A 13,250-nucleotide genomic window follows, 5' to 3' on the forward strand; every position below is an offset into this window, starting at 1 on the left:
TATATGTATTTTGAAATAAATGTTGTCATCTGATCAGTTAGTCAAATACGGTGTTATAGAAGTAAAAACAGACTCTGAGCTACTATTGAGGTGCATTCTTATTGCCTGTTTTTTCCAGTGTCTTTACAAGGGCGAGTGCTGTTAAAGAAAATTACGAGCAGTTGTCGCTTGCCTGGATCAACCTATGATTGTTCGCATAGATTAGTTGAAGCCTAGGACTTGGCTTTTAGAAATAGAATATTTCTGTTTTGTTATACTAAGTATTGTAAAGTTTTAAAATGTATTAGACATAGGTACTTCACATAGGTGTGGGAGCGAGAAAGTGAGACAAACCGTGCTGGCGAGCTATCATCAAATTGGTGTTTTCTGGGATCAAGGATGCTAAGATATACGAACCACTATTAATTGGTACGGCTAGGGTTTCTTCGATCATGACACTCTCACTACCTTATATTTATTGCCCAAACATATTTATATTTTTTAAATAGGTCGTTAAATTACCCTTCATTTCATATCAAAACCAACCCACGTTTCACAACAAAATAATGCAAAAAATATATTTAAATAAGACAACTTTCATTATACACGAATTATTTGTTTGTCCATTATTAATTGGTACTGCGACAATATTTACAAGTTAAAACTGATAATCATTATCGTAAAATATACAGGGTGCGCCATCTTTTATGTCGGTATGTAGATATTGAATAACTTTGTCATTAGTGAACCGATTGACTTGAGTAGACCAGTGTTGAAAAACTCAGTTCAAGAAATTGTACAGAACCAAATTAAATAAAAATATTGTTGTTTATTTTCAAAGATATTCAATGTTTACATATCGACATAAAAGATGGCGCATCCTGTATGTACCTACTATATATTGTATATATTTGAGGAACCACATATATTTTTAAATAAATTTGATTTATTAGTATAAAATAACAGATTTAAAGACTGAATTGATGAACAAGAAAAAAAGAGTTCCTTTGACCACATTAAAAAGAAATATTCACTACGAGCGGTGTTCACTGTAAAATACTTGCTTTGGCCATATTAACTAAAAAGAAATATTCACTACAAGCGGTGTTTACTGTACTTGCCATCGCCTTGTGCATACAGAGATGTGCCAGTGCGCGAGCTAGTCGTGTTCTGGTGTCAGAGTAAACAATCTTCGCATGTGCAGCATGTGTTGGCGTATAAATGGTGGCCAACACACACACACACACACATACACACACACACCCATGTGGTTATATATAAATGTACATACATATGTACATGCACTCAGCTAAACAGTCCTCTGGCTGTGATTTGTTATTGGGCTTGTCCACACGTTGTGGATGCAATAAACTTTGCACCACTCTCGGCTATATGCTGCGCTCTCAGGGTCTGGGTCTGGGTCTGGTTCTGGGTGTGTTTGGCCAACATCAGTGTTGCATTTAATTAGTACGCTCAGTATGGTCCGTTGCTCGGTCAGGTGCCTGAGAGCGCCTTGCCCCTTCCAATATACAAACACACACACACACACACTCAATTATACTTACCATCCTCGAATTTGTAGCAAGGACAGGCCGAGCTATCATCAAAGCTGGGACACTCGATGCCTGCAGCTCCTCCGCCGCCGCCGCCGCTGCCGCCGCTGCCGCTGGCCAAACCAGAAACTGCATTGCCAACAACGACAACACTACCACTACCACCCCCACCACCGCCTCCAGAGTTGCCACTCAGTTCGTAGAGCAATTCACGAGCATTGCTTTTGGCATTAGTGCGACCGCCGCCGCTGCTGGCGACGCTGCTCATACTGTTGTGGCTAATGCTGGCCGAGCGTGTCGCACGTTCATGTCTAGCTTCATGTTGCTGCTCCAGCTGCTTTGCTCGTTCGGCCATTGTCGTTGCCGATTCTGGGGCTGTTGTTGTTGCTATTGCTGTTGCTGTTGGGGTTGCTGTTGGTGTTGGTGTTGGTGTCACTCTAGGAGTGTTTGCTGCTGCTGTTGCAACAGCTAGTGGCAGCAATGCTGACAGACAGACGACAAGCGTGAGGCATGTGCGTTGACGCCATTGCTTTTGCTGCTGCATCCGCTGTCGCTGTCGCTGCCACAGCCATTTCCGTTCATGTTGCCGCTGCAGCAATGGCGACTGTTGCTGAGGCTGCATTTCTGCAACATTATTGCAACTTCGACGACTACGGCGACGAGCATGACTACAACAATGATGATGATGATGATGATGGGGATGAGGACGAGAACGAGAACGTCGTTGCTCCTCATTCTTGACTCTTTGCAATTCATGCTCATGTTCTTTCGTTGCCACTGTAATTGCAATAGCAGCATCGTTGGCATCTGCCTCTTCATTTGTACCCATTGCCATTTGCTCTATTTTACGATGTTCTTCTTCTTGTTGCTCTTGGTCTTGCTGCTCACGATGTAGATGTTGCCGTTGCTGATTATGCTGCTGCTGCTGTTGTTGCTGCCGCTGTTGCTGTTGCTGCTGCTGTTCGTAATACGTTTGATGCATGTTTTGACGTTTTGCTCGTTGTTTTTGTGGTTCGTTGGCATTGCCTATTTCCGCACCATCACCAGCACCATCACCATCGCTGGTGCAGCCATCATCACCAGAAATGGCAGCGCCTTCGGTTGCCTGTATGCGGTTCTGTTGACAATAGTTAATGCTGTTGCTGCTGTTGTTGTTGCTGTTGTTGCAGTTGCTGCCACTGCTTGTTGACTTTGTGCACTTTGTTAATAAGTTTGTAAGCGTCGCCGGCATTGCTGTTGTTGTTGTTGCTGCTGCTGTTGCTGTTGTTGCACTTAGCAATGCGGTCGGCGCTTCCTTGGAGTCGCTGTTCTTGCACATTTTCGTCGATTTTGATTTAAGGTTAACCGCACTTCTTCTGCTTCCTCTTTCACTCTACTACTCCTGTCTCTCTGGTCGGCTAATGCCCGTTCATTGTTGCTCTCGCAAGCGCTGCTGGAACGTACTGAACGCCTTTAAACACGCGTTCAACCTGAAAGCAGAAGCGAGAAAAACAACCTGTTAATTGGTGTTGAAAACCAAATTGATCAACGAAGGAAATTAGTAATAAATAAACACTTCCCCATCCCCAATTCCATGTCCGTACACAGAATTTCATTTCAATTACGTTTTGAGCAAGTGCCTTGTAACTGAAAATCAGTTGTTCTTAAACTTATTTTAAATTTTCGGATTCCAATCATTTTTAATTCTTGGCACTGCCGGAGACCAACGTACACCTAGTTATATACTACTTGTATATAACTATACCCCAGTGCTGCCAATTTGGCTTTTCTGGTTGGTAGCTTTTTTTACGCTTTTCTGTAACACTTTTTAGCTTTACTTCACTCTTCTTCCCGTCAACAACAGCTTTTATCCCTCTAAAAAGTTGGCAACACTGACAAACTCGTACCTTTCTTCAAATTTGAAACGGAACAGCAGAAACGGGCTAAGGAACATTTTTTATAAAAAGATATGTAGCTTTTTTACGCCCTTTTGTAACACTTTTTAGCTTTACTTCACTCTTCTTCCCGTCAACAACAGCTTTTTTCTCTCTAAAAAGTTGGCAACACTGACAAACTCGTACCTTTCTTCAAATTTGAAACGGAACAGCAGAAACGGGCTAAGGAACATTTTTTATTAAAAGAAATGTAGCTTTTTTTACGCCCTTCTGTAACACTTTTTAGCTTTATTTCACTCTTCTTCCCGTCAACAACAGCTTTTTTCCCTCTAAAAAGTTGGCAACACTGACACCTTTCTTCAAATTTGAAACGGAACAGCAGAAACGGGCTAAGGAACATTTTTTATAAAAAGATATGTAGCTTTTTTTACGCCCTTTTGTAACATTTTTTAGCTTTACTTCACTCTTCTTCCGTCAACAACAGCTTTTTTCCTCTAAAAAGTTGGCAACACTGACAAACTCGTACCTTTCTTCAAATTTGAAACGGAACAGCAGAAACGGGATAAGGAACAGACGCGTTTCATTTTTAAATTCATTATTTGAAGCAAGGAAACGAAAGCAAAATAAAACAGTTCGAAGTTGGTCGTATAGGGAATTTTTTATAGCGTCATCGGCTTTGATTTTCAATTGCAAGTACGAATAGTTTAGATATGCTCGATTGTAGATATGTATCTGCAAGCCATGCCAAACCAGCTATAAATGAAATTTGACAAATTTTGTCATAAGAAATAAAAATGTGTGTATGTGTGTGTGTGTTTTTGTCGTCATCGTAATTGTCCTGGTCTAGCGTTGCTTTGCAATTTTCTGCTGACATAGTTTTTGCCATTTCTTTTCACTTCCGTCGCAGCCGTCGCCATTTTAAAAAGCGTACATATTTCTTTACGCCACAGCTTTCAGCTTTCTGCTTTCAGAACCCCTCCGCGGACCTATCCCCTATCCAGCACGAACCCGCACACGCACATCAACTGCGTTAAATATTATGAATTATTTGCGCAGTTTTTTCTATATACATATATTTTTTTTTTAATTTTTATGCGAACTCCCACACTTAGACTCAGACCAAGAGCAAGAGCAAGACGCAGGCGGGGGAGGAGAGTTGAGAGCTGACCATGCCAAGAGCTTGGCAACCCAAAGGAATTTATGTCAAGTGCTTGAATTTTGTGGGTATTTAGCTGGCCTGACCGAAGCTCTTAATTTACTACTTCGTTCGAGAGACGCTTGCAAGAACCCAACGCCAACACCAACACCAACACCAAGGCGTATGCCAACCCCGACCCCAACCCCATCAACAGCATCCCTAAGCCCTGCCCCGTCCTTTCTGCCCCCCGCACCCCTCCCCCTGTTGTTTGTGGTCGGTCACGTTGGCGTGCTTTATTATTTTATTACTGCAGCTTTTTTTCCTTTGCTTTTTGTTTGTTTTTTCTAATTAATGTATTTTTTGCCGGACTGCTGGCCTGACCGCTCGACTGCCCAGCTGACGTTATTCCTACATTCTTGTGCGTTCGCCACTCGCTATTAAACGCCATTAAAATTATAACGGCTAATGTTAAATGTCCCCCCCCCCCCCCCCCTCTCCCCACCACAGTTCTCAGACAGGCTGTCGTTGTCGCCTTAACCGGAAATTTCCTTTCGGCAAGCAAAAACAAAAACAAAAATAATGTATTATGTATATGAAACGAATAAAAGTTGTGAGCTACAACAAAATGGCAGCAACAATATTAGTGTACGCTTATATACTAAATACATACATATATATATATAGTACATAAGTATTTATGTATAAGCGCGTATACCAAGTATATATGTATAGTGAGTGAATATTAATTATTTTACATTTCCGGCCGTTGTTGCTGCCAAAATGGCAGAAATGCGCCACGTCAGGGCACTAACAACAAAATCATTTGTTGGCCGGCATAAAATATTTGTTGACAAAAAAACAAAGCAAAACAAAAGAGTATAATTTATGAATTTGTATAGTTTTCCACCTTTGGGAATAAAACGCGATGTTGTACTGGGAATTGCCTAAATGCTGCCGAATAATTATTTAATTTTGCATGGCCATCAAATAAACGCTCTCCTATTGTTCCGTTCATTAATATTTCAATTAAATATTTATATTTAAAAAGCTAATAATTATTTTTTTCACTCTCATATATGTACGTATTTTTATTCCTTTAATATTGAAAGCCTATCATAATTAAGAATGCATCGATGTCAACCCTTTTTTTGATAAGCAGGGAGTGCTATTTCAATTTTTGGCGTGAAGCCGCACAATGTTTTCACAATTTCTTTAAAGGTATTCTTACAGTTAACTTCCCGTCTCAAAGTGTTAATTTGAGGCTTGGAAAACTAGAATTTAAACATTAAAACAAAATGAGATAAAACCTAGAAATATTTTTGATAAACACTCCACCAAATAGTTAACTATTGAAAGAAGAGGAGCTGCTCTTTTCATATTTTTAAAATCAAAGCTAATATAAAATTAAATAAATAGTCCTTGAAAAGAAAAAGTGTGGAAAGTACATCTAATTCGGATTTTACACGGTAGATTGGTTCCAGAAAAAGTAAAGTATTAAAAAAATTGTGTAAAAAATACATTGATCATATGTTATTTTAAATCGTGCTAAATGGAATAATGTCGTGTGACCATGAATACAATTTTTAATTTTGAAACCGTGTTAACTCAAAACCGTGTAAAATAGACCGTTTAAAAACAGAACTAGTTGTAATTACTTTCCAGTCCTGTTGAAGCTACATAATGGTTCTAAAATAGCTAGAAAGTATCTAAAATTTCAAAGTGTAACAGTTTTTTCTTGAGGGAATATATTATTTAAATGATAGCTTGCTGTTTCGTTTTGAAGTCATTTATAGAACAGAAAAGAAGCAAAAATTTTGACATTTTTGTACAGCAATAACAGATCATTTAAAAATCAACGGTTCCTTGCTGTGAGCGACTTTTTTACTGTCCAGTAACATTGGCTTTTGGCGATTTGGCCAATAATTGAAGCCAACTTGTCCGCTTTACTAGTCTTAGTCTGCATGGACATGATCAGCTAGAGAGAATCGGAAAAATGGGCGTACTTCTTAACACTGCCAAGCTATGTCCGATCCAGCTTCAGTCTAACTAGCAGGAAAAGGACAAGCTTCTAGTTGTCCAACGTAGCCCCAAAAGCCAGTTCCTCATTGTCAGATTTAAGGAATTCAAGCAAATTAGTGCTACTTGACTATTTCAACTTTCGATTCGTAATACCGCGTCAGTTAACAGGAACTGGGCATGGGGAAACAGAAGTGTCCTTGCGGGCACATTATCGATTCGAAAGAGGCCGGATTAAATTATTGCAGTACTCTCAAAAATGAACCATTTGTTAATTTGTAAATATGCAAGTATTACTGTGACTTATTCAGGCCCGAGGTTTGCGTGCGTAGGCACATGCAATCCATTAACTTAATTAAATCGGCAAACCAATAAATGATCGCGCATCCGAAAGTGGAACGACTCCTGTGTACCCTGTCCAACAAAATGAACTTGATTGCGTCAATTTAAATATTTAAAATATGCATTTGCTGAAATAATAAATATCGCGAGAAAAACAATAAGCTGCTTCACTAAACGTGATGGTTCCTAAATCTAAAGTGTTTGATGTCCATAGGAAGGAAGGACAGACGGACAAACTGTATCGACTCATCTATAACATTATTTATTTTTGGGTGTAGGGTATAAATATTGGCACCTGTGTTTTAAATAAAACTATTCCTCGTTGATTCGATGAGAGCAGCGAGCGGACTTATAGAACTACGGGTGCTCGTACGCCTGCATGTTTGAAGAAATTTCATCCCCGACGCCCTTTAAGGGCTTTTTTTCCGATTAATGGTGTGTTTTTGAATGCCATGACAACTGATGTTTTCATTATTATTCTTTCTTTTAACTACATTTTCATTTTGAATATTGAGCGGTGAGTTGCTCAGACAGCGAGCCGGCCAGCCAGCCAGTCAGTTCGTCAGTCGGTCAATCATTCAGTCTGTTGGCCAAGCAGAAGCAGTCGCTTCTGGGCCAGTCAGTGGGCCAGTTGGGTAGTTGGCTAGTTGGGTACCATTTGGCCGCATTGGTTGTGTGCGTAATTAAACGTTAATTGAGTAACAGAAGAGCGTGTAATGAAATTAAAACAAATTATTGCAATTGACTGCAAGCATTTATTTAACGCGCTCAAATAAATAAATAATTATGCAGGCACACGCATGCGATTGCGAATGCGAATTCGAGTGCTAATGTGGCTGTTCATGTGAATCGGAATGCAGCTGAATCTGATTGGTAAGTTAAACATATTTGGTTGTTCCTCAAACAACTTAAATGGCAGGCTAGAGGTCACCAGAAATTGAACTGTTCACACACTTTTATTTGAAGAGACAAAATCGCAGAAGCCCCCAAATAAAATTGTTAATAGCGACTTACTTGAGTTACTTCTGCGAATGAATCTTGATTGGGGAAATATGCATACAAAAATATGGAGATATGGAAATTAGACAACTTGTTGGTTGCTATAAATAATGCTAGCAGTGGTGGTGTGGAGGCTGATAATTGAGTCCATCTCTTATCCTATTAGACTTTGCCAATTATGGAATGTTCGAACCGTACAGATCGGTTTCATATAACATAGGTACATATATAACATACAGTATTAAGTATTAGAAGAAAGTGTTTAGTTGAGGCAACTCTGTTTAGTAAGTAAGATTAATTTTGTTGGAGTCTAGCCATGTGGAAAGGTCTGAGATATATTTCCAGAACATACATATATACACTGAATGAAGAAGAAACAGCAACTATTTCTAATTAAACTTTTATGTCATATGCAAGACACAACAATTGTTGCACAGTTTTAAGTTAAGGGAGAATTCACTTGAATTTGGAGCGCAATAATGAGAAATTTGTAGTGAAATGGTTTCCATTTCCAAAATGGGACCCGCACAGTCGCTTGCCTCCATAAAGATCTAGACTAAATTAATAGATCTAATCTAACCACTGTAGAGAATCTGTTCAGGAGTCACCCTCCTTAAGAAACTTCCTTCCTGCTGTATAGACTTTCCTTGCGATTTACTCGTGCACTTTGTACCTTTCGATTGCTCATTTGTAGATCTAACTTTGCCTTACATGAACCCATTCCTGTGTTGTGCTCCAATTATCTTTTTTCTGACCAGATATCCTTCACCATTAAACAATCTCTAATCCTCTCTCACTCTTGCTTTTATTATTATTTTTAGATTTAGTTTGTTTTTTGTCAAGGTTAACTGTTTCTTTGTTACTAATAAACAAATGAATAAAATGTCGCTGGAGTAATGTAAATTTGAATGGTATTCTGTGTTCTTTTTTAAAGATCGGTTTTGTCTTATTATAATTATTATTATTATTTTTATTATTATGCTTAGATGTACATAAGTATGCTTTGCTTGTGGAGTAGTTTGGCAGCCACTTGTAAGCAGTTTCTGCCTTTGGATTGCAGCTTACACTCAACTCTGCTGCTACTATATCTGTCCCCCTCCTTCCTCCGCCCACCAGCCACCCATCAACCATCACATATCTTTGCTGTGGTTCTTGTTGTTGTTGTAGTAGCTCCGGTTGATGTTGCTAGCTGTTGGCTGCTATTTCATTTTAATGACTCACGTGACTTTCACGTATCTCTCACTGGCAGGCCAGGCCAGGCCTGGCGAGCAGGCTTGCAGGCGAACAGTGAAAGAGAGAGAGAGAGAGAGCTCCCATATATGTACATATGTACTCGTATGTTAGTGAGAATAGCAACAGCAGAAACGTGGCCAGCAACAACAAGAACAAAGTCAAGTGCAGTTGAGGCAGAAGCAAAAGTATAATCATAATAATAAAAGTTGTACACGAAACATGCTATTACATAACAGACACGTAAACTGAAAGACTGCAAGACTGAAGAGCGCCCCATTCACACACACACAGAGACACCCTCACGCACTCTCTCACACACACTATAAATATGTGTAATACAAGTGTGTGTGTGTGTGTGTGCATAAATATATAGATGACACTAGTTTTTACTTAATTTGAACAGCAGACAGAGACACTTCATAGCTGCCACTGAATATGTATGCAAGCATGGAGCTATGGGCGTCAGCATCTTCTCATTTTCCCATCCTCCATCCTCCATATTCCACATTAGCGCCCCATCTGCCCGACATGACTTGACTTGCTCTCGCCTCCATAAACACGCAATTGCGATTGATTTGTGATCGCAGTCCATAAACCTTTCTTTCATTTTTTAACTTGTTTGTCGCTGCCTCAATATTTTATCGCAGACCATAGAATTTCCTTGAGTAGTTTTTTCACATAATCAAGAGGCTGATCAAAAATGAATTCCACCCTCCCTAAAACGCGGAATAGAAGCGATTGTTAAAAAAAAACTTTCGTACAAAATAGATATCGAGCGATACAAAATCAATTTTTGTAACAAAAACTAATCGTTTTTTGTTTCTAAGCATTAGTTATTCATTTACATGATTTTATAAAGATTATTCCTGTTCAATGACTGCGAGCAAAGGGCGAGTATCAAGAATCGTTTGTTTTATTTTTATTAAAATAGAAGAAGAAGAAAAATGATTTAAAATACATATTTGTAACTAATTAAACACATTAACAAAGCACGGTTTCCCATACTTTGGAATCAAATATTTCACTCAAAGAGAGATAGAGAGAGAGAGAGCATTAAGATTAGAACCATTTTGCAATTATCTGATAAAAATAAATGCACCAGAGACTGTCCATTGCACTGTGCTGTCAAATATTTGGGACATTATTGGCATCACACATCTGTCAAGCTATCAATAAGGTCGACCTATGCATGTACATTTATTAATTTTCTAAATATGTATAACGTTAATTAACAACTGAGCAGGAGTCGAAACGTTTTCATTTAGCAAATACATGCGTACATTTTTGAAATAATATATTGGATCTGGGATAATGGGCGCTCCATAGACAGCCAACTTAAATGGAGTGTGAGGCTTGGTTTATTTCAAATTTAGAAAAGATTGACGAGTGCCTGACATTGGTTTTTGCGAATGGACAGAGAGACAGGCAGACAGGCAGACAGCCAGACGGAGGGTCGCGTCGTGTCGCGTCAAAGTGACAGACAACAGCCCATTCATCAAATGCATCATTCGGAAATATCAGGAAGGAGAATCGCAGCTGCCGTTTGGTGGAATGCGTGCTCCCGCATTTGGTCCCGTTAGCGTCTCATGCCGAGTGGCAGAGGCTGAGAGAGGGAGGGAGAGAGAGAGAGAGAGAGAGAGTGCGGTATAAACTGTAAATGGAGTAATTGGCCGCTCTCGCTGTCTGCCGCCCGTGACAGGCAGAGGCATTAGTGTTGCTTGGCGTTGTAAAGGGTGAGGAATAAATGTCATGTCAAATGCATGTAGTTTAAGTCGACAGCGGGGTAGGTGGGAGCAGGAGCAGGAACAGGAACAGGAGCAGGGACGGGGACAGGGACGGAGCTTGCTGCGGGTGTAGGTGCGGGTGCGAAAGAGAGCTGTGAACTGCAATGTAAATATCACAATGAGCCGGTCATGATGGCTGTGGGAGAGGGCTGGGAGCTGAGAGCTGATAGCTGTGGGCATGAGGCACATCAACTGTGATTGACAGCTCTGATGGGGCAGCGGCAGGGGCGGGGGGTACAGCGAGAGCGACGGTAGCTGAGCCAAACAATCTTGTGGTTTTTGTGGTTTTTAAACGAAAACGAAATGAAAAATGTCAATTTGACAGCAGCGATGCCGAGGAAAAAAATGAAATGAAATAAAAACAGCAAATAACAACAGTCTGGCGAATTTTCATGATGCTGCTCTTTTTGTTGTTGTTGTTGTTGTGCATCCTATTTTAAGTAGATTGTCGTGTTAAATTGACACATTGTGGTTGTGGGCGTGGCAGCAGAGGCAGAGGTAGAGGTTGTGGTGTTGATGGCTGCAGACGGGCCTTAACTCCAGTTAACTGCGGCATTGCAAGCAATTTGAAAATGTGATTTTTCCATTGAAACTAACTGAGAAAAGTACAAAGATGTTGAGTAGTTACTGATTGTAGCTATTGTTGTTGCTGTTGTTGCTATTGCTGTCGGTGTTGTTACAATTGTTGCTAGTGTTGGTAGTGCAGCTGTTATTGTTTTTCTGCTTAAGACCATAAGCAGTGCAAAGCGAAACCCGCGCGTTTGAAAATAGAATGAAGCGGAAAAGCCAAAAGACCATAAAAATCGCATCTAAAAAGAGTTCATGCTCATACTAAAAACCAACAGTAGCAACAGCAACAACAGCACCAGCGACCAGTAAAGGCAGCGAAAGAAAATCGAAACGCTCAGTCATATACTACTTGTATATAGTATACATATATAGTATACATATATATAGTACATACATACATATGTACATACGTAGTAGACTCTGAGGAGGTTGCTTCGGGTGGGAGCTGCATTGGTTAGCTGCACGCTTCGATGCTCCTGCGAAGCGGAAGCCTTGCACAGGCCCAAAGCGAGCAGTAGAAAAATCACAGTAACAGCAACAGCAACAGCAACAACAGCTGGCAACACCTTTTAAAGTACGTAGGCTACAGAAAAGGCGACAACAACAATACCACCTGCCCTTGTACAGTGGCTGAAATGCACATTCGATCGCTCGAAATTCCTTCTCAGATAATTTAATAAGAATAGACAACCACGCCTACTAACCCTAACACCACCAGTTTGGTCTGATGGGAGACTACAACAAAATGTTTGCTTTTTGAAAAAAATGTTTATTTTTAACATTAATTGTCTTTTCCGTGTGATAATTAATTATTTTTTTTAAATTTATACATTTACAATCTGTCTTAAGACAATAAGTAAATTTAGATAGCTTTATTTAAGACTAACAGGAATAGAGAGTTTCCAGTGAAACCTACTATTATATTTTTCTTATTTTCTATGTCAGGCATACATCAGATGCGGGAGATCGAGAATACAAGTGTTTATTCTTTTAAGTCTTCTTACTGCTAGACTATTATCTTTTATCTATTATATTTTTTTTTACTAAATTTAGTTACTTCTCCTTTCACATAAGGAATTCTTAGATCTTTCTGTAAGCATGCATTTGAAGCGTAAAAAGGGGCCTTAACTATGGTTCTCAATGCAGAATTTCAATATTCGAATTGCTAGGCAAATCAGTTATCAGGAACCAACTAATTGGTATAAATACTGATTGACTGATCCGATATTTTCTGATAAGTATATTATATGTATTGTATATATTGTTACTTTAAACAGATTTCCAGAAGACTGTCCATAACAGAGAGTTATTGTATTCAGTAAGATAATGAAAACTAAAAATAAACGACGTGACAGAATAGAATAACTGAACTACCATATACTCGTATATTTTAAGGCAGCTTATTATTTATTTATTTATAAGCCTTTTCGTAGCGTATATCACAATTATACAAGTGTTTTATATATTATTTGCCTTGTCTTGGTCTGTCTCTGATCATAGAAGATTTTGGAGAGCAATTTTTAAATAAATTTAAATAAAGAGTAGCCTGTGCCTCTTTTCATCTGAAAACTAAACACAATGCCAACATTGGAGGCTCATCGGAAGAAGTAGAAGAACTATTTCCGAGTGGATTTTCCTCGCGTGTTCCCCACTTTAAATAAAATTCTATTCCATATTGGTTGCTATGCTAAAGAAAACATTTTCGAAGAATTGGCGCTTCTTTTTAGCCGACGGTCTTGGCTGTTGTGCCACTGTGCCTTTC

The 13,250-nt window shown here is 39.3% G+C and overlaps 1 protein-coding gene across 1 annotated transcript in view; it reads right to left on the minus strand.

Annotated features, from left to right (window-relative positions):
• Positions 1-1,800, minus strand: part of LOC115628940 (chaoptin) — a 43,382-nt gene extending 41,582 nt beyond the window's left edge. Inside the window, exon 1 of the mRNA XM_030525213.1 lies at positions 1,545-1,800. Within this exon, the coding sequence (XP_030381073.1) occupies positions 1,545-1,800 (256 nt within the window). The remainder of the gene's footprint in view (positions 1-1,544) is intronic.
• Positions 1,801-13,250: the final 11,450 nt, after the last annotated feature.

The sequence above is a fragment of the Scaptodrosophila lebanonensis genome, unplaced genomic scaffold (assembly GCF_003285725.1).
Source record: "Scaptodrosophila lebanonensis strain 11010-0011.00,11010-0021.00 unplaced genomic scaffold, SlebRS2 tig00000129-arrow-arrow-pilon, whole genome shotgun sequence".
Classification (NCBI taxonomy): domain Eukaryota; kingdom Metazoa; phylum Arthropoda; class Insecta; order Diptera; family Drosophilidae; genus Scaptodrosophila; species Scaptodrosophila lebanonensis.